The 22,312-nt window shown below is 44.4% G+C and overlaps 1 protein-coding gene across 3 annotated transcripts in view; it reads left to right on the plus strand.

Moving 5' to 3' along the window:
* CUL5 (cullin 5) overlaps window positions 1-22,312 on the plus strand; it is a 281,644-nt gene that overhangs the window by 28,450 nt on the left and 230,882 nt on the right. For all 3 annotated transcript variants that reach the window (XM_029602461.1, XM_029602459.1, XM_029602460.1), the window contains exon 2: window positions 11,344-11,453. In XM_029602461.1, coding sequence (XP_029458321.1) covers window positions 11,344-11,453 — 110 coding nt within the window. The remainder of the gene's footprint in view (window positions 1-11,343; window positions 11,454-22,312) is intronic.

Below are 22,312 nucleotides of genomic sequence, written 5' to 3' on the forward strand. Positions count from 1 at the left end.
TTTTTGATATGCATGTTGGTGATAAAGCTTTATTTAGAACTAAGAGATTAGAATCTTAATTTAAAGTTATATCAAAATGATATTCAGAGGGATTCCCCTGACTACTAACTACAGCTACTATTAAACATTTTATATAGCTCTACAATGTGTATGCAAAGCTTTACAGACACACATAAGAAAAGAGTCTCTTCTTTCTGGTGCTAACAATCTAGTCTATATTAGAGGATCTGGGACTTTTAATTTTTAAAGTCCTAAAGGAGACTGAGGGGTTGGTGAAGATTCAGGGAAGGGATGCAGGAAAGACAATTTGCTTCTGCTAGTCAAGGTGAGTTGCCTGTAAACATGGTTCTTGTAGCAAAAATGTAGTCAGGATGTTTGACAGTGTAATGGAATCTAGGTAGAACTTACTCTGGGTGGGTGCTAGAAATTAAACTAAAAACTCCAGAAGGAGATTGTTACGATTCGCGGCTCGCGGGCATCCCCACGAGCCACAGCACTCACCCCTGATGCTGCACAGCATGTGCAGGCCCTGGCTCAAACCCTCTTTCTGACACTTCTCCTCCACACTGCTCTCTGGCCCCTACTGAAGCCTCCCTAGCTATGCAGTGTGTTTTTAAAGGGCCAGAGGTGGGAAACCAGACTTCAGCACCCTCTGAAGTCACCCGCTCTGGATATAAAGGGCAGCCTCAGACTACAGGCAGACTCTTCAGTAATGGATCTCGTGCCTTTGACCTTTGTGTTGTTCTCTGAAGCCTTGCCTTGCCCTGTATTGTCCTGTCCAGCCTTCCAGTCTTGCCTCGCCTTGCCTTGTCTTATTCCTGCTTCTGCTCCATCTTTGTTGCCCTGCCTTGTAGCCCTGCCTTGTCCTTATCAATTGAGTCTTGTCTTGCTTTGATGTGTCAGTCTGGTCCTGTCTTTGATTGTTTGTTTTTTATTTATTTAATAACATTTCTTGCCCACTCCCCCCCCCCCCCCCCCCGAAAAGGTTTGGGGCAGGGTACAAAAAACACACATGCTTATAAGGGCTAAATGAGCATTGATCAAAACAAACTAAAAACGAAATATTAAACAGTACAATATTTTCTTAATGTGGTTCAAAGAGGATTACTGGAATGCTTCAAGAAATAAGTGCGTTCCTTTGTCTCTTGTCTGTTTTGGCCTGGATTTTCTGGTTCTGATCTTTGCTTTGGACTTGTCACCTGGACCTGCCCTGAACATGGATAATGTCTTGTTCTCCTCTTAGCCTGTCTCAGGTGGTTTGAGTGAAAGATAGACTCCAAAGTCCTGCCAGTCACGGAACTCAAGGGCTCAACCAATCAGGAACATGGTTGGTACAGTTGAAGCTCTAGTCTGGCCGTGTCAAAGCATGTTCTCCAGCTGTGGTGTAGGCCTCATGGGGCTTGCTGTGAGGTGGCTTCAAGTACGCCACAGCATGAGGAACTTACCCCACTCCTTACAGATTGCTGAAGCCATGAGCTCATATGTTTGTTAATTGAATGAGAGAGATATCATATATTTCTCTATGTAACGTATAACTTGTTACAGAGCTCAAGTAAACATATTCACATAGAAACATTTCCAAATTCTAGAGCGTGTATAAACCCTGAAACACAGAGAAACCAGATATAAAACATTCTTTTATTGTAACTCCCCCCCGCCCCCCCCCACACCAATGCAACAATTACCTTTTGGGGCATTCTAACAGATGGAACCTAACTCAAGATAGACATATAGGAAACCCTGTACTTATACTATGAGAAGCCACTATAATAATCTTTGTCATTGCCTTTGAAGGTCAAAATAATTGATACTGGAGGCTTGTCAGCGGTTCTGTACCGGTATTAACCTGCCCCGGTTAACCGCTGACCAAGCGGCTTGGTTGAATAGATCCCTAGAAGTAGAAGAGGTGAGGGGGGCCATCAGTCAGGCGAAACGATTTAAAGCACCCGGTCCGGATGGCTTTACCTCCGAGTTTTACAAAGGCCTGGCCGACCAGGTGGGACTGGCGCTGACTTGTGCTTTTACGGAGCTGATTCAGTCCGGGAGGTACCCGTCACATACCAATTTGGCCCACATTACCTTGATTCCCAAGCCGGGTAAGGACCCGCAATCCTTGGCGGCGTATCGCCCGCTTTCGCTGTTGAATACTGACCAGAAGTTATTGGCCAAAATTATGGCTGACAGACTGGCGCGGGTACTCCCCTCTTTGGTGGCGCCGGGGCAGGTGGGGTTTGTTCGTCGGCGGTTTGCTGTTTCCAATGTACGACAACTCCTGGCGGCCATGGCAATGGGTCAGCTGATGGCCTCCCCTCATCTCTTGGTTAGCTTTGACGCTGAAAAAGCGTTCGATAGGGTGGAGTGGGGTTACCTTTTCTATGTTTTACAAGAGCTGGGCTTTACGGGATTTTTTTTGGATACTATTCGGTTACTTTACCAGGAGCCGCAGGCATTAATAGTAGGGAATGGCTCCCAGTCGGCTGCGTTTCCTGTGGCTAGGGGTACGCGCCAGGGTTGCCCTCTCTCACCACTGTTGTTCTTACTGCAATTGGAGCCTCTTCTTTTAGCCATACAGCAGACTCCGGCCATTAGAGGGATATTGATGCATACTGAAATATTTAAATATGCCGCATTTGCGGATGACATAGCTGTGTTTCTTACAAATCCCGAACGGTCCCTACCTGTTTTGCTGGGTGTGATTGAGGCCTTTGGAGGATTTGCGGGGCTGCGCTTAAACCCCGAGAAATCCATGGCGCTTGCTTACCCTGATACTTTGCAGAGGACTTGGGGGGGGACGTTCCCCTTACAATGGGCGCCTGGGCCGATCCGGTATCTGGGGGTTTTTATCTCGACTTCCCTTATGGATTTATATACCGTCAATGTAACTCCTTTGTTAAAATATACCTTGGAGAAGTTACGGGCTTGGAGAGGCCTTCCCTTATCCTTGCTTGGCCGTATTAATTTGTTCAAGATGGTGCTTCTGCCCAAGTGGCTCTATGTGTTGGCCACCTTGCCAGTCTTTCTTAAACGCAGGGACCTGTCGGCCTTAGACCGAGAGCTTCGGGTCTTCCTCTGGAAGGGGGGTAAATCTCGGATTCCACTCCGCGCCTTGCGGGCCCATTGGGGACTGGGAGGCCTGGGAGTTCCGGACCTTGGGTTATATAACTTGGCGAGTAACCTCCGAATAATTAGAGACTGGATTCTAGACACCTCCTCGTTTACTCAGCTTAATGCTGAAAAAGCATTAGTGGCACCATACAACTTAAATTATGTTCTGCAGAGCGCTGCCAGTTCCATTCCCTCGTTCTTGGTACAATCCCCCTCTATCGCGCCCCTGCGTCGGACCTGGCAGGCGTTAACTCAGTTATTAAAAATCCCCCGGTTACACGCCTTCCTGTTGCCCTTGCAGGGTAATGGGGACTTTACCCCGGGCTCTCAAACGGTGGGGTTCCGGCATTGGAAGCAGCGGGGGATAACTAGGGTGGGCCACCTGTTCAATAGTGATGGGGAATTGATGTCCTTCCCGGACCTTCAGTCTCTGTATCGAGTTGGATCTGGGCAGGTCCTTCCATATCTCCAAGTACAACATTACATACGGTCCCTGCCCCCTGCTGCCTTAGACCTGGGTGCTTTTCGCTCATTGGTTGCCCTTTTACTGTTAGAACAAGATGCCGCTCCTTCAGTGTCCAGCTATTATAAACTTATGGTTAAGTCCACCGAACGGGATTCTTGTCAGCTTTTGGTTGATCGCTGGAATGTGGATGGGTTATTTGTGCTTTCTGTATCCATACTCCGCACATGTTTCCGACACATATCTGCTATCACTGACTGTATGTACCTTAGAGAGATGCAATACAAGTTTCTTTGGAGGGCCTATGTGACAATCCAAGTGGCTTACCATTCGAAACTTGTAACCTCCAATGTCTGTGGGCGATGTCATCAGGCTGTGGATTCAATGTCCCATTCCTTCTGGGCGTGCCCGCCTATTCGCCAGTTTTGGGGGCGAATAGCTCGTTATCTCAGGGCTTTGTTGGCTATCCCCTTGGCAGTTACACCTCTGACGTTCCTTTTTGGCTGTTTGCCGAAATTGCCGGTGAGGCGCCGGGGATGTGGGATGTTCGTTTTAAAGGCCTGTCTGGTGGGGAAAAAATTGATCCTTCAGCACTGGCGGACTCCTGAACCCCCGTCTTTTTGGTCTTGGAGAAATCAACTGCATCACCTCTTTCGTTTGGAGGATTTTGGCTCGCGCATTACCCCTAAGAAACGCCGTAGATTTCTGGACATGTGGGAGGAATATTTACAAGCTCTACCACACCGTTCCAGGAGTTTAATTTTGAATGATTGACTTGAGACACTACTTGGGACAAACCGTGTTGTGAACTTTCATTTGTGTCTACTCATGCTGTACTTTTTTTTTTACGCACAACGTAATTATCTGGGTCGTTCTGAGGGGTGGGGTGGGGGGGGGGGGGGGGGGTTTGGGGGTTGTACAGTCTTGTTGTTCTTGAGCATGTTGGCGACGAGGGTGAAGAGTCACGCCCTTGTCGCTCATCTTGTCAGTTATAGGCTTGTAAACTCAATAAAAAACTTTTCATACTAAAATAATTGATAAAGGGTGCCAAATTGCCTTACAGCTGGCATGAAATTTTGCTGGCTCTTCTTGATGTGAGTGGTTTCTAAAAGATAAACAGCCATAAATACAGCTATCCACCTTTCTAGTAAAAGCCCAGAAGGTTTCAGCCAGCATTGTAGAATTAGCTTCAAAGCTACTAGACTACCTTTAGTGATTAGTAGAATATGTCGGGATAGTTGCTCCAAACTGTCAAAAATTATACCTAAAAGACAAAAGGCTGGGGACCAGACATTGGTGGGTATCTTGATGGAGACGACAAAAAAAAACCACACACACCTTGACAGAGGTCCAAAAGGGAGTAATTGAAGTGCACTTCGAAATGAAATGAAACAAAGATGCGCCTTCACAACCATACTTCAAACAACAGTTTGTAGAGGATATATATGCTGCAAAGACTTAATTTGGCCAAAAAATCATCCAGTGGAACAACTTGAAATGGACTTCCCAAAGGGACACTCCCTGCAATGTCTGTCCTATCAATATGTCACAATTCTCCATACCTTGCCTTGTGATAGAGACTTCTGCCCATTTTGCTGCTAAAGAGCTATAGATGGATTTGGTGCCAATGGACTGCAGGTATTTGTAAAGCTTAGAAATAGGGTGAAGAAAGTAATGAGACTAAGCATTGAAAAGGTCCATTTACAATATGCTCCCACCCTTCTGACAGCACCTGCCCAAGGTAGCTTCAGATTTGCAGATAAATTAAAAAATCTTTCTTTGTAAAAGATAAGGATTCCATACAGAGTGTAAAAGAATGTGGCAGTACTGATCTTAGGTTCACAAATGAAAGCACCTTGGTCACCCCTTGAATATGAAGGGCTTGAAACATTCTATTCAGGGGTTGTTTTTTAATCGAGTCACTGCTGTGCCAGAATAGCTGGCCTACTACTAGCTTGAATGCACCCCTCACCATTTCTTCAGTCTTTGGTGACCCCCCTGCCTTGGCTACTTTGCCCATAACCATGCAGATTGGTTCATATTAAGAAAGCATAGAATTCTATATGTTACTTAAGACAGTCAACCCTGCAGATATCTGATTACCCTGGCTCATATTCCACCAGCCTTCTATTGACTGGCCTGTATTGCAGATTATTCATTGGGGCCTCTCTTGCCAAAAGCATTGTGCTGCTTCAGTTACAGCGGTTCGGACTACCCTGCCAGGTCTGCTGCTCCGGTTCACATCGTTTACTGACCTATGCTATAAGTAACAACCTAGGACTGACTGCTCATACTCCCCGGGGAGGCAGAGACTGTCCTCATTTAACACAACAACCCAGGGACCCTTGAGTCATGCTTACCTTTTTCCGAAGGCCCTTCTCCTGTAGAAGAGAATCAACTGATGGATGCTCCTTCATGTCATTTGAAAACCAAAGAATTCTTGGAACTTGCGCTGGAACCCATTTATTTATTTATAGATTTTTCTATACCGGGGTACGTAAATAACATCACCTCGGTTTACATTCAAACAGTAATTCAGCATTGCGGTTTACAATATAACAAGGTAACTAAACGAAAACAATACAGTATATAACTTTGTATTAATAGAATATAAGCAATATATGAGAGATTGTGGCAGTTAGGAAGAGTAGTTGAGGATTCAGATCATTGATAGTAGGCTTTTTTAAATAGCCAGGTTTTAAGGTTTTGTTTAAATTTTTTGTGACAGAGTTCCTGGCGTAATTCAGAGGGCATGGTGTTCCATATTGTTGATCCAGCAATGATGAAAGATCGGAATCCATGATGAACTTCCCAAGTCCCCAGATTTATTTATTTTATTTAAGGCTTTTATATACAGACTTTCTTGATACAAATCAAATCAACTCTGTTTACATCGAACTAAGCGGTTAACCATAACCAAATAACAAGAGACAAAATTTGATGAAGCATAAAGTTACATTGTAACAAGGGCGCATAAACTGGGATAGGAAATAGAGGGGTGAACAATGATAGTGTACTATATACAGATGAGGGTGTGGGAGGGAGGCAGAGGAGCCAACCTCATTATGACTTATTTGTGTGACTTAGTGCTTGTTTATATACAGAAGTGATGGTAACAATTCTGAGTCAAGCTGTTGGACTAGGATCAGGGAAAGACTCGACTGAAAAGCCATGTCTTGAGTTTCTTTTTAAAAGTTAGACAGGTTTCCTGCCTGAGGTCTGGGGGCATAGCGTTCCAGATGGAGGGACCTATTGTTGAGAATGCCCGGTCTCTGTTTGAGTGGTGCACCACTTTGATTGGAGGAACGTGTAAGGATCCCTTGTAGGCTTCCCTTAAAGGTCTGGCCGTAGAGTGAAGTTTGAGCAGGTGTAGCAGGTCAAGGGGGGTCTGATGGTGAATGCTTTTGTGAATAATTGTAAGTGATTTATGGAGAATCCTAAAGTTTACTGGAAGCCAGTGAAGATCTTTTAATATAGGAGAGATGTGCTTGCTCCGATTAGTATTCGTCAGAATTCTCGCTGCTGCATTTTGGAGCAGCTGGAGGGGTTTTATTGTAGTAGCAGGAAGACCTTGTAAGATGGAATTGTAGTAATCGACCTTGGAGAACAGAATGGCTTGGAGAACAGATCTGAAATCATGATGGAAAAGAAGAGGCTTGAGTTTTTTGAGTACGTGTAGCTTGTAGAAGCACCCCTTCGTAGTGTGGTTTATAAATTTCTTTAGGCTCAGGTGACTATCTATTATGACTCCAAGGTCTCTTGCATGGGAGATTTGTGTGTTAGCGTGCAGCTGTTGATGGAAGGGACTGCCTTCTGGGGTGATGAGCAGGAGTTCTGTCTTGGTAGTGTTAAGCACCAGGTTGAGACTTGAAAGGTGATGGTTGATCGTTTGCAAGTGAGAATCCCATAGTTTGACTGCTGAATCCAGTGAGTTGGATATGGGGATTAAAATTTGAACTTCGTCTGCGTATATGTAGAACTTCAGTTTTAGTTTTGAGAGTAAATGGCAGAGAGGGAGTAGGTAAATATTGAACAGGGTGGGCGATAAGGAGGAGCCCTGGGGGACTCCAAATCGGGAGTTAGTGCGAGGAGATTCCTTGTTATTGATTTTTAACCTTGTAGCCTCTGTTGCTAAGGAATGAGTCGAACCATCTGAGAGCGGATCCTGCGATTCCTATGTCTGATAACCGGTTTAGAAGGGTAGTATGATTTATGGTGTCGAAAGCCGCAGAGATATCGAAGTGCTAGGAGGAAGGACTGTCATTTGTCAATGCCAATATATACCTGATCTAAGAGTGAGATGAGGAGGGTTTTGGTGTTGTGTGCTTTTCGGAATCCATATTGTGACGGATGTAGAATATTATGTTCCTCCAAGTAATTTGAAAGTTGATTATTTACGATTTTCTCCATGATTTTGGCTACAAACGGCAGATTTGATATAGGGCGGTAGTTGTTGGGGTCGTCCGGGTCCAGGTTCGTTTTTTTGAGTATAGGTTTAAGGGTGGCCAATTTGAGAGCGTCCGGGAAGATTCCTTGTGAGAGGGAGCAGTTGATAATATCTGCTAGATGTTTAGAGATGGATTCCGGTATGAGAATCAGAAGTTTGGATGGGATTTGGTCTAGAGGGTGAGTGGAGGGTTTCATTCTTTTTATCAGGTTTTCCACCTCTATAGTGTAAGTGGGATCGAAGGATTCCAAACCTGCATCTGGGTTCGGGGGTGGGGGGGATCCAGAGACAGCGTGTTAGGGCTGGTAGGTAATCTAGCCAGGGTATTGGAGATTTTGTTCTGGAAGAATAAGGCCAGATCATTGGCTTTCGATTGGGCTAGGTCGTCAGGGATTGTTGGGGGAGCAGTTTTGGTGAGTTCCGATACGTACGAGAAGAGAGCCTTCGCATCGAAGATCATATCATGGATTCGGTGGGCGTAGAAATCTTTTTGTTCGTAGCATTGTAGTTCTGTAGTGGTGAAGAGCGGCTTTGTATATGGTTAGAGAGTGAGGGCTGGGGTTCTTCCTCCATTCCTTTTCTTTCCGTCTCAGGCTTTGTTTTTGTGAGCGGAGCTCCTTTGAGAAACATGGCTGCTTGTTTTTTTGAGAAGGGTTTATATTTTTTGTCGACAGTGGGCATAAGTTGTTGGCTATAGTTTCTGTGATATTTTGCCAAGAGAGAACAGTTGCATTGGGGTTTGATAGATCCAGGTTAGAAAGTTCTTTGATCAGAGAGTTGCCGAGAACTTCTGATGGACAGGGTTTCCTATAGTGCAGTGTGGTGAGCTGAGGGGGTGCAGAAGATCTCGTCATCGATCTGAGGGTGGAGGTGATCATGAAATGGTCTGACCATGGACCTGGGAGGCATAGAGGGGGTGAGAGTGGAGTAAGGCTGGTGTTTGTGAAGATAAGGTCGAGAGTATGACCTGCTTTATGTGTGGGTTGGTTGATGAGTTGTTTGAAGCCCATGTCCGAGAGGGCGGATAAGAGGGCTTCGCAGTTAGATGATCGAGGATTGGCGTCAGTGTGTAGATTAAAGTCCCCAAGGATAATGGCTGGTGAGTCCAGGTTTAAGTATTTTGCTATGATTTCCACTATAGGAGAGTCATCTAAGTCTAATAATCCAGGGGGGTGTATGTGAGGAGGATTTGGAGAGATTTGGATTTGAACAGGCCTACCTCTAGTTTAGGTATTGTATTGATAGGTTGTAGGGTGAGATTAAGATCTTTTTTGGCAGCCAGGCGGAGATCTCCCCCTTTTTTTCTTTTGTCTAGGGATGGAGAAGACATCGTATATCTGGTTAGGAAGTTGATTTGTTAAGACTATATCTGTGGGCTTCAGCCAGGTCTCTGTGATGGCACAGATGTCTGGTTTGGCGTCAAGCAAGTAGTCGTATAGAATGTGGGGTTTTTTGGTGATTGATTGGGTATTGAATAGAGTTAAAGTGAATAGGGCAAGCCCAAGGAGTTGAGTAAGAGGGGAGATCATCACCGGAGTGAGATTTCTACGGGATATGAGTTGGTATCGCATCGGTGGCTTCATCTTGAAGGAGGTACTGTGATGTAATATGGGTATTGAGTATCCTAGCATCCTAGAGGATTATAGTATTTGCGTGGACAAAATTTGCCAGCAGTGGTTATCCTATGGCCTGAGAGGATGTGATGGATTGAGGATATGGTCTTTGAGGGGATAGGATTGATGTAGTGTAGCGGTGCTGTTCCAAGATTTGGTTTCTTGGCTGTTTGGTGCCCAGCGGGGCCTAGTTTGAGGGCGACAGTCACTAGTGGAAGGGGGACAGCTTTTTATGACCGCCGCTTATGTGTGATATGCTGAGAAGCAGGAGACCAGAATGAGCTTGCGTGGCCGGCCTCCGGACAAATTCTTTGGTCTAAGTTAATCTGTAGGGCTACATTTCGGGGCTGCTGGTAAATGTATTCCATTGTTCTCCCTAGGAAGCTGAAAACAGGAGGCCTTGGGAGGGGGCTTAGAAGGGTGGATACTGTTCGTGGTTTGGTAGCAGCCCCTGCAAACAGCAGCACTCACCCCTGATCCTGCACAAGAAGGCCCTAGCTCAGATGCTCTTTCCAATACCGCTACGCTTTTGGTCCCTGCTGACAACCTCCCTAGGTGCGTTCAGCACATCTTAAAGGGCCAGTGGTGGGAAACCAGATTTCAGCACACTCTGACATCACCTGCTCTGGATATAAAAGGCAGCCTCAGACTACCGGCAGCGCCTCAGCAAAGGTCTCCTACCTTTGCAGTTTGTGTTGCTCTCTGAATCCTTGCCTCGCCTTGTCTCCCTTCCTTGTCCTCAGTCTTGCCTTGCTATGTCCGATTGGTCCTGTCTTCTTCCTTTGTCTCTTGTCTGTCTTGTCCTTTCTCTGTTCTCATCTCTGCTTTGGACTTAAACCTATTCCTTGCTTTCCACCTGAACTTTGACTGTCTTTCCTCTGCCAGCTCTGACTCTTGGCCTGTCTCTGGATTCTATCTTTGTTCCCTCATTCCTTTGTTCAGCCCATGGGGGAGGTGGCTAGTACAGATGAAGCTCTAGTCTGGCCCGTGTCCAAGTGTGTTCTCCAGCTGCCATCGTAGGCCTTGTGGGCTCGGCCCACAAGGCAACATCAACTATGCCACAGTACAAGGGGCTCATGTTCACCCCACTGCTTACAGAGGAGATAAATTTCAGCTGCTTATATATTTAAAGTAATCCTTTCAATAACATTTAAAAAAATATGGGACCAAACAGAATGGACAGAAATTTCTATTTATTTATTTAAAAACTTTTCTATACCGTCTTTTAGTGATATACCATCACAACGGTTTACAAATAGGCACATGAATAAATTTGAAATAGATTTTACTTTAAACAGAGGATGCCGAAGTTGTTCAGATACATGATTCAAAATATTATAAGCTATATGTAGTGTGTATTGAAATTCCCTTTATGGGCTATTTTAGTGTTTTGAAGGCCTAGATATACTCATCTAAGATACTATCCTTTTAACTTGGTTTTTGCACTACTGTTTGGGAATTTTTATGATTTGATTATGCAGATTTTGCTGTTGCTATGAAACAGAGTTCACATTACCACATTATACTTTAATTGTTAAACTTTATCCAACAACCTGGTTCCTTTGTGTTTAAAATTTGAAGTAAGATTGGCAGAAAATGAATGAATAAAATCATTGGCTTCTTGATTGACTAATGTAAAGATTCTTTTCACTTGGTATGCACTTTCACATAATTAACTTGTTCAATTCTTTCTTTTTTTTTTTTTTTTTTTAAAGAATAAAGGATCCCTTCAGTTTGAAGACAAATGGGATTTCATGCGACCTATTGTTTTGAAGCTTTTACGCCAGGAGTCAGTCACAAAACAACAGTGGTTCGATCTCTTTTCGTAAGTTGTTTTTTTTTTTTTTGTTTTTTTTAAATACATTCAGATTCTAGGATAATGGGATATCTCTGTTAACAAAGAGCTGAATTAACCGTGACACGTGGGTGACATTATTTGACTGTTCTGAATAGACCCATCTCTCATACTTTAGCTCGGCAAAATTTTATTGAGCATGTATGAGAGTTTCCACACTACCTCGTGAGCCCCCCCCGTATAATTTTTTCTGCGCTATTGCACGGGCATGTGATCTCTTGCTCTTGAGATAGTTTTGACTTTGCCTAATTCTCTCAGCTTTGTTAAATTAATGTTGCCTTGACAGACCCTCAATGGCACATTTAAGTGGTACAAAAAAAGTAAAAGTAGGAGTAAAGTTGTGGGAGAAGCCAGAGGCCAAAAATATTAGTAGTTTCTAGTTCATCTGTGAACATTGGGTGTCCATAACGGATGTCCATGAAATATATTAGTGCCTGGGCACGGATCGTGATATTGAGAATTGCTGCAATTGTCTTTGTATGTCTCCTAGGGTGCAACTGTTTTGGACATAGAAAATGCGGAACTTTGGAAAATCATTTAAGGGTAAGCACCGGCATGAGCCTGGATATTGGCCATTCCCCCTCCTGGGGGAATGCCATTGGGCTTCTGGCAAGTGGAGTCAAGTTGGGGTTCCTCACACAGTATTTCCCGCTCTGTCAGAAAGGCTTCTCTTTCCCTGTGGCATTTATTACTGGATCTGCCACAGGTCAGGGAGATTGAACAAAGCTCTTTGGAACATGTGGAGGCATTGAGGAGTTGTCTTAAGTGAGATCTGTGTTTGGGCAGGGCCCTATCAGAGCTTAAGAAGCAGAAGTCAACACTTGGGCAGGGTCTTCTGCGACAGGGAAAAATGGGGCCATGACATAAGTGCCATCATCTTTCATGGTGCAGAGAGTTTGCATTGTGCCAGTTTGCCTAGTCTACCTAGACCCAGTCCTACTAGGGCACCATCTGGGTGTCAGCATAGAGCAACCAACTAAGGTGTCATTGGCACACTCAGTACGGAGATCTGAGGTAGTGCCATCTTCAGCAACATTAATGCAGTGAGCCACAATGCCATTAAGGAATGTGCCAGTCTAGACCAGGCACAGAAAACTTCTGCAAAGGCCAAATATGAAAGACTTTTCAGAATGCATTTGGTATGGAGCACCTTGGAGTTGGTGGCTGTTCCATCTGTGGAGCTGAGTAATTTGGCAGTATTGCAGCAGAATGAGGTGAATGTATATAGGTTTTTGAAGAGGATGTATCTCCTCTAACTCAGGCCCAGAAGGCATCTTAATACGTCAATTAGTTAACAGAAATGGTGAAGAATTTATTTTCTTCATTGATGTCTAAGAAAAGGGAGATTGGAACCTCTCCTATTCAAGATAGAGGAAGTGTTTCTACATAGTGGAGCCCTGCCCAGTTTGACACTAGTGTGTTCCTCGCTACAAAAGTTACCAACTGTAGCCCTAAGCCCACAACAATCCAGAAAGGATTTACTACCTCTGGGGGAGAACCATCATGAGTCTGAGGATGAAGAGGGAGCCATGGTCCAGTTGGGCTATGTTCTCTGAGGTAACAGAAAGCTTTGCCTTGGTGGTCATTTTCATTATTGGAGTTGGGAATAGAGGAGGATCTCTTATCTGACTTTTCATGGGATACGTCTCCTCTTGAAGACCTCTAAGTACCTGAATAAACTTGGAAGGTGCTAAACGTAAGGAGGCAGACCCAAGGATGATTGTCTTTGGGCTATGCAGTTCCTACAACTGCCAGCGAATTCGGTAGTGATTTCCGATGCACAAGCTACTTCAGGACCTCCAGACAAGGATGTGGCACTCCCACTTTGTACCTGCTAGTGGCTTTTAAGCTTGACTTAAAAGTACAGAGTGCATATGTTGCCCCTGGGCTTGGAGTAGTCCAACTTCTTTGACACTCTGTGGTGGTAGTTGGATCTTAAGCGGGCCAAGAGAACTTGAGAGTACTCTATTACACCCCTGGGGAAAGATCTAAAACTCCTAAATAAGTTTTGGCAAGAAAGTGTTCCAGAGTTCCATTTTAAGCTCCTAGATTTGAGGCCTACCAGTTGCATATGGTGCAGTACCTACATGAATGTATTAAGTTTTAGCCCGTGACAGACTTGTTAGATCTTAAGCAGGCTGATATTTGTAAGGAAGTAGAGGATGTGTGGAAGAGTGTGAGAAACATCTGACCTGCTTGGTCTAGGAAGCATTTCGTACTATAGCTAGAACTTCAGTAGCAGCCAGTGGGCATGAAGACTGGAATGATTGTGAGTTAGCAGCCTTCATGAAGATGTTTATGATCGTCTTGCATGGATCATGTCTCCTGCACTGAAGACAATCTGGGGGCAAAGTTAAGGAGACAGTGGATAAAATTAATGAGCATCAATCTCAACAGTCCTCAGTTGGATGAGGAGACCAGCCTCCTCTGGCCAGATATCAGTTTTTCTCATATAAGAATCTCTTCTTTTAGAGACATTCCTTCAGCTCTTATCAACATCATCAGGCCCCTCCTGCTCTGCAATAAAAGCAGCTCCCTGCTAGGCAATGTCAGAGAGGTGTCACGCAAAGGCTTCTCAGCAGTCAGTCGGTCAGGATCCAGTTTTGGATGAATCTCAAACCTTGACTCCCTGCCTTCACCGGTGGGAGGGGAAGGGTCCAATCCTTCCCTCTGGAGTGGCGGAAGATCATCCAGATTGTGGCGTATGGGTTCTGCTTCTGTTTCCTCCTTGTTGTAATGAAGACACATCAGGCAGGATTCGTGGTGAAGCGTGTCCCCGGGAAGCTCATCTCTCCTCCTCCTTCCCCGGGGCTCCTTTTATTGTACATAATTCCATCGAATAGCATGGCATGCAGATTTGTCATAACATCATTGGGTCCTTGCAAACACATCATTCATTGGATGTTATAGCGTCATACCATAAATGTCCTTTCCTTGCCTTTATGCTGACTACGAGTAAGCTAGCAGGCCAGGAGGGGAAAAGTTATAAGACTGGACATTGAAGCAGTTTAAGATGTGTTGAACTAGCTGACTAAGTGCAAGAGGAAGTAAGCAATGAGCAGTTTCGGGTTGCTACAGTTTGAGATCTATTCCTGGGGCAGGCATGTCTGGAGCAGGTTGTTTGTCAGACAGATTTCCTGTCTCAGTTAGGGGCAGGAGGAAGCTTGCACAATTCTGCTGCCTCCAGTGTAGCCCGGGAAAAGGGAAGTAGAGTTAACCCCTGCATACACTTTCAGGGGCTAAGCTCACAATCCCACACCTCCTGACCCAGTATTTTTAAGCCTTCAGTTTACATCTGTCTTCACATCCAGCTGTAGCTGGGAAGATTAAGTTGCTCCTCTTGCAGAAGGTGATTGAGCTAATACCTTTCCAGGAGATTGGCCAGGGATTCTACTCCTGGTATTTCCTCACTTTTTTATGAAAGTGAGAAAGTTAAGACTCATTCTGGATTTACAAAGATTGCACAAGCTGCTGATTGAAGAGAAATTAAAAATGAACTCTTTTCAAACAATCCTCCCTTTTTGTTCAACTGGGGGATTGGATGTGTGCCCTAGATTTCATGTATGAATATGCGAACATCCCCATTTATTTGTCTTGTAGGAAGTTCTCAGATTTGTGGTGAAGAATGTGCCTTACTAGTAAAAAAAAAAAAAAAGTGCTGCTCTTTGGCCAGTCTGTGGCCCCAAGGGTATTCATGAAATGCCTAATGATGATAGCAGTGCAACTTTGATTGGGTGTCAGCATATTTACCTATCTGGATGATTGGCTAGTGGCGGGCCTGCCCCATCAAGGTTTCTAGAGTCCCTTATGAAGTCTTTGACTCCATCAGTTCCTTGGACTCCTGGTCAGCTTTGCCAAGTCTAGGCTTACTCTGGTTCAGAGGATTCAGTTCATAGGAGCATGGATGGATTTTGTTCAAAAGTGAGCTTTCTTCACAGACAAGGGGTCTAATGAAGACTCCCTTTCAGAGGCAGCAAAATCTGACACGTAGTTTCGGTTCCTTGGTCACATGGCAACTGCGGTGCATGTAGCTTCCACTACAGATGCCTGCAGTAGGGTCTTCAAAGTCAGTAGGACCAGCTAAGTCGAGCATTACCCAGTCTAATAATCTTCACCTCCAGAATGAAAGTATTCCTGTGGTGGTGGTTGAAACTAACAGTCCCAAGTACGGGCCTCTCATCAGGTGACTCTCTCCACTGATGATTCCACCAGGGGTGGGAAGCTTATAGCAATGTGGCACAGACACAAAAGTATAGTCCTTCAATGTGAGAGTCAGCTTCAGATAAATCTGCTGGGACTGTGTGCCATTTTCTCTCATCTTTTGATGGGAAAAAGAATTTTGATTCAGACTGACAATTGAGTGGCAATGTTGTATGTAAACAGGGAAGTGTACAGGCTTATACATCTGCCAGGAGGCTGTTAGGATTTGGTCAAGGGCTTTTCATTAAGGGGCCCACCTACAGGTGGCTTATCTTCTAGGGGTTCAAAATACACTAGTGGACCATTTCAACAGAGTACTTCTTCTGCACGATTGGTCCTTGTATCAAAGAGTAGCAGAAAGGTCAATCGTTGGCTGTCCCCAGAGATTGAACAATTTACTTCAGAAAGCAACAAAAAGGTCAGAGTTTTTTGCAAGCAAATGCATTTCGGCTCCCAACACTTCTTTATGCTAAACCAGTGTCTTCTGCATGCTTATCTGCCAGTTCCTTTAATTGCAATAGCAATTCAGAAAATCCTTTAGGATTGTGCATGGTTGATCCTCATTGCACTAGCCTGGCCATGGCAAGTGTGGTTTCCATATCTCTTCTGGGTGTTAGTATAGTCTCCAATCCCATTTGGAACATCTCCTACTTTTTATCACTCAAGAGAACGGCAGGCCCTACCATCCAAATCTGCCCTCTTGGCATAGATATTGAGCACTCTGTAATCTCTTCTTTACTTCTCCCTAAGGGAGAGAAAGATGTTCTGATTTTGGCCAGGAAGCCTTCAACCAGAAGATCTTACAACTTCAAGTGGAAGAGGTTCTCATCCTGGTAACATTCCAGTAGTCTGGATGCCTTTTCTGTAGCCCAAGGAATCTACTGTAGTATTAGTTCTTCCTTTTCATCTTCAGATCTTAGTACATCAGTGAAAGTTTTTTTTATCTTTGCACTACTGCAGCATATTACTGTCAGATGGAAAGAACTCCAATCTCTATATACCCTTTAGTTTTCAAGCTTATGAAAGTCATGCCAAGCTTCCAGTTAGTAAACTGGCAGTGCCTTGGGACCTTACTGTAGCACTTCTTGGTGCCTCCATGAAGTCTCCATTTGAACCTCTTGAGTAGGCGAGTTTGCAGTTTCTCACTAGGAAAGTGGTGTTTTTTGTAGGTGTTATTTCTGCTCGAAAAAGTCAATGAACTAGAAGCACTGGTCTCCTATTCACCGTACCATCAATTCTTCCATGATAGGTTGGTTCTACACACTCATCCTAAGTTCCTTCCAAAAGTGCAGGTGGCCTTTCACATTAACCAAATTATCATGCTGCCTACTTTCTTTCTGAGACCATATGCACATAAAGGAGAAAAAAACTCTTCACTCCTTGGACTATAAGAGACTCAAACATATTTGAGAAGGACTTGGGGTCCTTGTTAAGCTTCTCAACTGTCTGTATCCTTTGACCATGATTGGGAGTGGCAGTAGCCAAGAGAACTCTATTCAGTTGGCTAGCGGACTGTATTGCATACGGTTATGCACTGGCTAGCTTGCAAATTACAGGCTCTGTCAAGGCTTATCAGGTGAGAGCCATGATGGCTTCAGTGGCTCACCTCGAGATTGCTTCCATTGAATACAGTTGCAAAGTTGTGATTTGGTCATCTGTGTACACCTTCACATCTCACTCCTTTCTAGACAAATGTCAAAAGGCAACAGCCTTGGGCGAGCAATTTTGTATAGCCTATTTACCAAGTAATCCACTTGCCACTGGTGGAACCAGGTTGCGTCTTCAGTAATTGCTCTGCTGTTAAACCCTCAGTTTAGGATTACCCATGTATCATATCTAATTCATCCCTGCTTGTGGCAGAAAAAAGCAAGTTTGCTTACCTGTAAACAGCAGGATGAATTAACTATTTCCAGTCTCCCTGGAGAATAGACTACCTTGCTATGCTTAAGCTTTGCAAAAAACTGAGGAGCTCATGAGGTAGTGCATGCTGGAACTCCCGCCCATGCTCAGTAAATTTTACTAAGCTATGAGAGATTGGTCTGTTTGGCACAGTCAGATGTCATCCAGGTGTTATGGTTAATTCATCCTGCTGTCTACACAGAACCTACAAGTAAGTAAACTTGCTTTACACTGTCCCGAATATTTGACAGTTAAATACTACACCACAAAGAGAAGTGTTGGTATACTATCCAACCTAATATGCTTGCTACTGTATTTTTAGGATGTTCAGCTAGTTCATTTAAATAAGTCATGGCCCTATTTGCCCCTTTGATTAATATTTCAAGGTTGGAGACTTCTTGGCTGATACAGCTTGGCATCCTTTATGCTCAGCAAAGGGATATGCTGTAAGGGAGCTCCTATAGATGGTTATTATTGAAGTTGTGTATGGTGGGACAGCTCACAGAAGTGCACATTTTTGCTACTTGAAAGTACTTGAACAGTGAATAGGAAAAGACAAATGAAAGCTATTTGCTGCTGTTGCTCACTCCGTAACCTCCAACACCTTAAAGATTCACTGAAAGCCACATTTCACTTTAGCTAACCTTAATTTTCAACTAACTGACATTTGGCTACATAACTGTACACAATAATACCATGTTATTGTCGGGGACAGTTTTGAAACTACTTAGAGGGACATGTAAGCTTCTTTCAAAGGGAAATTCCATGTGGTTTTCCTTTTGAAAATGTGAGCTGGCATGGGAATGCACATACTTCTTACAATATAGTACTTGCATTAAAGTACCCAAGGAGAGGAAGAAAATACCTAAGCATGCTTTTCCTTCCCTGACCTAACTCTGCTCATTTTCCCCAATGGTAAATGTTTCATAGTGCAAGTATTTTTGTCCGCTGACCATTTTTCAAACCCCATTTTTATGTGGGTTTACCTGCATAAAAACTTGAAAATTGCCCTCCTTATTGTGTGAAAAATGCCAAATATAGAAAAATAAGCTACATAAAATAGTGTATTTTTTATTTTATTTTTTTCTCACATCTTCAGTGAAGAAAACAGTAAACTTTTTTGTATAAACAGCTTTCTGCTTTGACCTTCTTTGGTGTAGATGCTGGCTACTTTGCTTACTCTTTTTAATTCAAATGGCAGTTGAAAGAAGATAATACTCACTGAGGGTAAACTATACAATAGGTTCCCTATATCTATACAATATTCACTACTTAAGCGATTAAGGGTTCGCTCAAGTAGTGAATAGTTGAAAGAAGATGCCATTTTTCAACTATAGTTTCATGTTAGAAATATTTGATTTTAAAAAGAAACTCTTAGCACTGGTTTTTTTTGGTTTTGTTTTTTTTTTTTTTTTTATGACCCAGCATATTCTCTGACAAGCAGGACTAAAACAACCATACAAAACAGGTGATATCATCCAACAGCTCCGATACGGGTCTAACTTTGAGTTCATGCGCATTTGGCTGCTTTGTGAACCTCTGTCATTCTTCATGTAATGTACCACATGAACAGATGCCTGCTCTGTCTCCCTAACTTGGGTGGTGTTTGCTGCTTTTGGGAGTTAAATCACTTTTCAGGGGCTGCAGAGACAGTGGCACAAAAAAGAATTCAAGTCCTACCTCTTACAAAAAAAAAAAAAGAGTAAGGAAGTTAAGAGATTTTCAAGATGGAAAAATCTAAATCCAAGAAGGCCTCTATTAGTGGGTTTAAGACCTGCATGGGTGGGTGCTGCATGTTCATTGCAGATACCCATGCCATTTACTAGTGCTGCATGGGCCTGGACCATAATATTATGATGCTAAAAAGAATGCCTTTGTTCATCTCTGTGAGGAACTCTTTTTGGTGCAGATAACATTGTCCTCCATTCTGTGAAGAGCTGCAATGGTACCAGGTAGTCTGTACTTTCTAGATGTTCCAGTCTTGTCACTATCCAGGGTGCCTTCAGTTATATTGCCATGGAATATACCTGCACCAGCTAAGGTGTAGTCAGTTTCCTTTGTGCAAAGTCCCTAGGTGCTGAGAAGTAAGCAGTCATTGACAATGGAAAGTAGAGCCTTGGCGTGAAGAGAATCCTTGCCAGTGCCAATGGAGTTAGACTGAGCCATTTCTCAAAACGCATTGGCACTAAGTGTATCCCACGCCTAAGTGCATTCTCCACCGAGCTTCCCAGCCACTGCGGGTCCAAGTGAGGACAAGTCCATAATGGGTATCAGAGAAGGATGTTTCCCCTCACCTTCAATGCACAGTGACCCTCTGCAGTTGGTGGCCTAGCTGTCCGAGATGGTGAGGTGTTACTTTACATCCTTTGTTCTGGAAGACCTAGAAGGAAGGATGGAATTTCTCCTGTCCAGGATGTAGGTTTTTCCCATGTAATGGGGTTCAGGGAGTCCTTGATATTTCATCATCTCCTTGAGGAGCTTCATGAGAAGGAGTGAGTTCACTCAATGTTCCTTTAGACCCTTTCATACCTGGTAGTATGGTTACAAAATATACATTTCTGATTGGATAGATTGCATTTCCTCCTGCTGCATCCAGGAAGGCTTGACCTTTTGAAAGATATTTTAGGGCAATGATGATGTTAGTCACCCATCCAAGATCTACCTCCAATGAGGAGATTTACAAGGCTATGAGGTGACATTCGCTCCAAACATTCACATCACATTGTTGTCTGGACACAGCCTCCCATCAGGATAATACATCTGAACTATTCATTTTCCATGGTCTCTTTGAAGGATAGAGCCCAACTCCATCTCTCCAGTGGCCCATTTGTATGATTTTTTTTGTTTTTTTTAGCCTTTCCTGTGCAAAATCAGTGTTTTTCCAGCAAAAAATTATTCCCACCTCTTAATGGTTCTGGTTGTTCTTCTGGTTCTTTTTTTTTGTTGAAGACAACTCTTAACTAGGGAATCCCACATTTATAATTCGGTAAACTGCTTGTTTTCAGCGAAAACAAAGCTGTTTACTTGTAACAGAAGTTCTCTGATGAAGACAGCAGTCATGCAGTCCTTCCCACCTCTCTTTTGGAGAGCCCTTTCTCAAGTCAAAGCTAATATAAAGAACTGAGGGGAGCCATGGGAGTGGATGGCTTTTGCCTTTTCCAGAAAGCTCTTGAAGAATCTGTCTGGCACAGAACATGATTATATGATCCACATGTTTGACTGATGATCTACTGTCTTCAGAGAACGCCTGTTGAAGGTGAACAGTTCTTCATCTGCTGTACTCTGATCTTTCCTTTCATGTATGCTCCATCCTTCTGCTGCTCCTGTGTGTGTTCTCTCTCTCGCTCCCTTATTTTCCTTTTCCCCTCTTCTACTGGCTCTTTCCTTTCCACACCTCCTGAGCTTGTGCTAAATCTCTCGCCTGTCCTTAAATACTTGCTGTCTTCCTTCTCCTCATCCTGTGCTCTGTCTGGGAAGTAAACAATATGAAGGAACCCCTACACTTTCCCTACAGCTGTAATAATAGACAGTGCTCTAAGGCAGGAAGGTACAGAATCCATCTCTGTCAAACTCTAGCAGCAGTTACTATTCCAGGATTGAGGAAGATGAGTAGGATTTGTTTTTTCCCAGTCGATAGCAGGGCTGAATTAGTCATGCTGTCATGGGAACTACCAATCAGTGCCCGGGAGGCGGAGCTTAAGTAGCAGAGTGTAGATTTTTGTATCCTCTGCGGCTGCGCGTGAGTTCCCGCACAGGAAGTAACAGATTTTCCTCAGTCTGTTTTTCCGCACTCGGGCGCGCACGCGGAGCTCTATTCTCCTCACACCACTTCTCTTTTTGGCGAAGAAAATGTCAAAGAAACCTTTGGGTTTCAAACATGTCCCTGCAGTAAGATCATGTCCGTCACCGGGCATGATCGATGTTACCGCTGTCTGGGACCGGACCACAGCCAGTCAGACTGTGAGTTTTGCGGACAAATGTCCCCGCGAGCCCGGCGTCACAGGGCCTATCGAATGATGGAACTTAAATTGACAAACAGGCCGTCGACGACTCATTCCTCCTTGGGTCAGCAGTCAAGGCCGCCACCACAGAAAAGAAGAGACTCCTGCTGTGGCCAGCAGACCTCCGGGACCGGAGGTAAGGACACAAAAACCCCCGTAGTAGGGTGCACAGGTCCGAGGGAACTCTCACCATTAGTCCGGAAAAGACGGCGCCGGAGATCCCCTGAGCATGCACGAACGCACCAGGATCCAACGGCGCACAGGTCAGAAGCGCGTACAGAGCGCAAGACCCGGCCAGCGCACGGGGAGTTGAGAAGGAAGCACCGCTCAACAGGCCTGAAGAGGCCGGAGCCGTTGCTAACTGCATCGAAATCAGCGCCGACGAACCCGGAGCCGTCGTTCAAGCTGAAAGCGCAGATACCCCAGACACCAGAACCGGCGCCGAAGACAAAGGAACCGGCACAGAGGGTGCCGGAATCGGCGCCGGAAGGGCGGGCGCCAGGACTGGCATGGGCGCTGATCATACCAACAACGGAACACTTGACACCGGGGCTGGCGCCGAGTAGACCAGCGCCGCATGACAAAGAGCCAATACCGAGCACTTCACGGCAGGAGTCCAAACGCCGTACAGGGCTGACTCATGTCAGTGGACAGCTCATACAACACGTACAGCCCAGATCGAGCCATAAAGGACAATACTCGACGGGCAGAAGTCGCACGTCTTCTAAA

This window comes from Rhinatrema bivittatum, chromosome 5 (assembly GCF_901001135.1).
Source record: "Rhinatrema bivittatum chromosome 5, aRhiBiv1.1, whole genome shotgun sequence".
Classification (NCBI taxonomy): Eukaryota; Metazoa; Chordata; class Amphibia; order Gymnophiona; family Rhinatrematidae; genus Rhinatrema; species Rhinatrema bivittatum.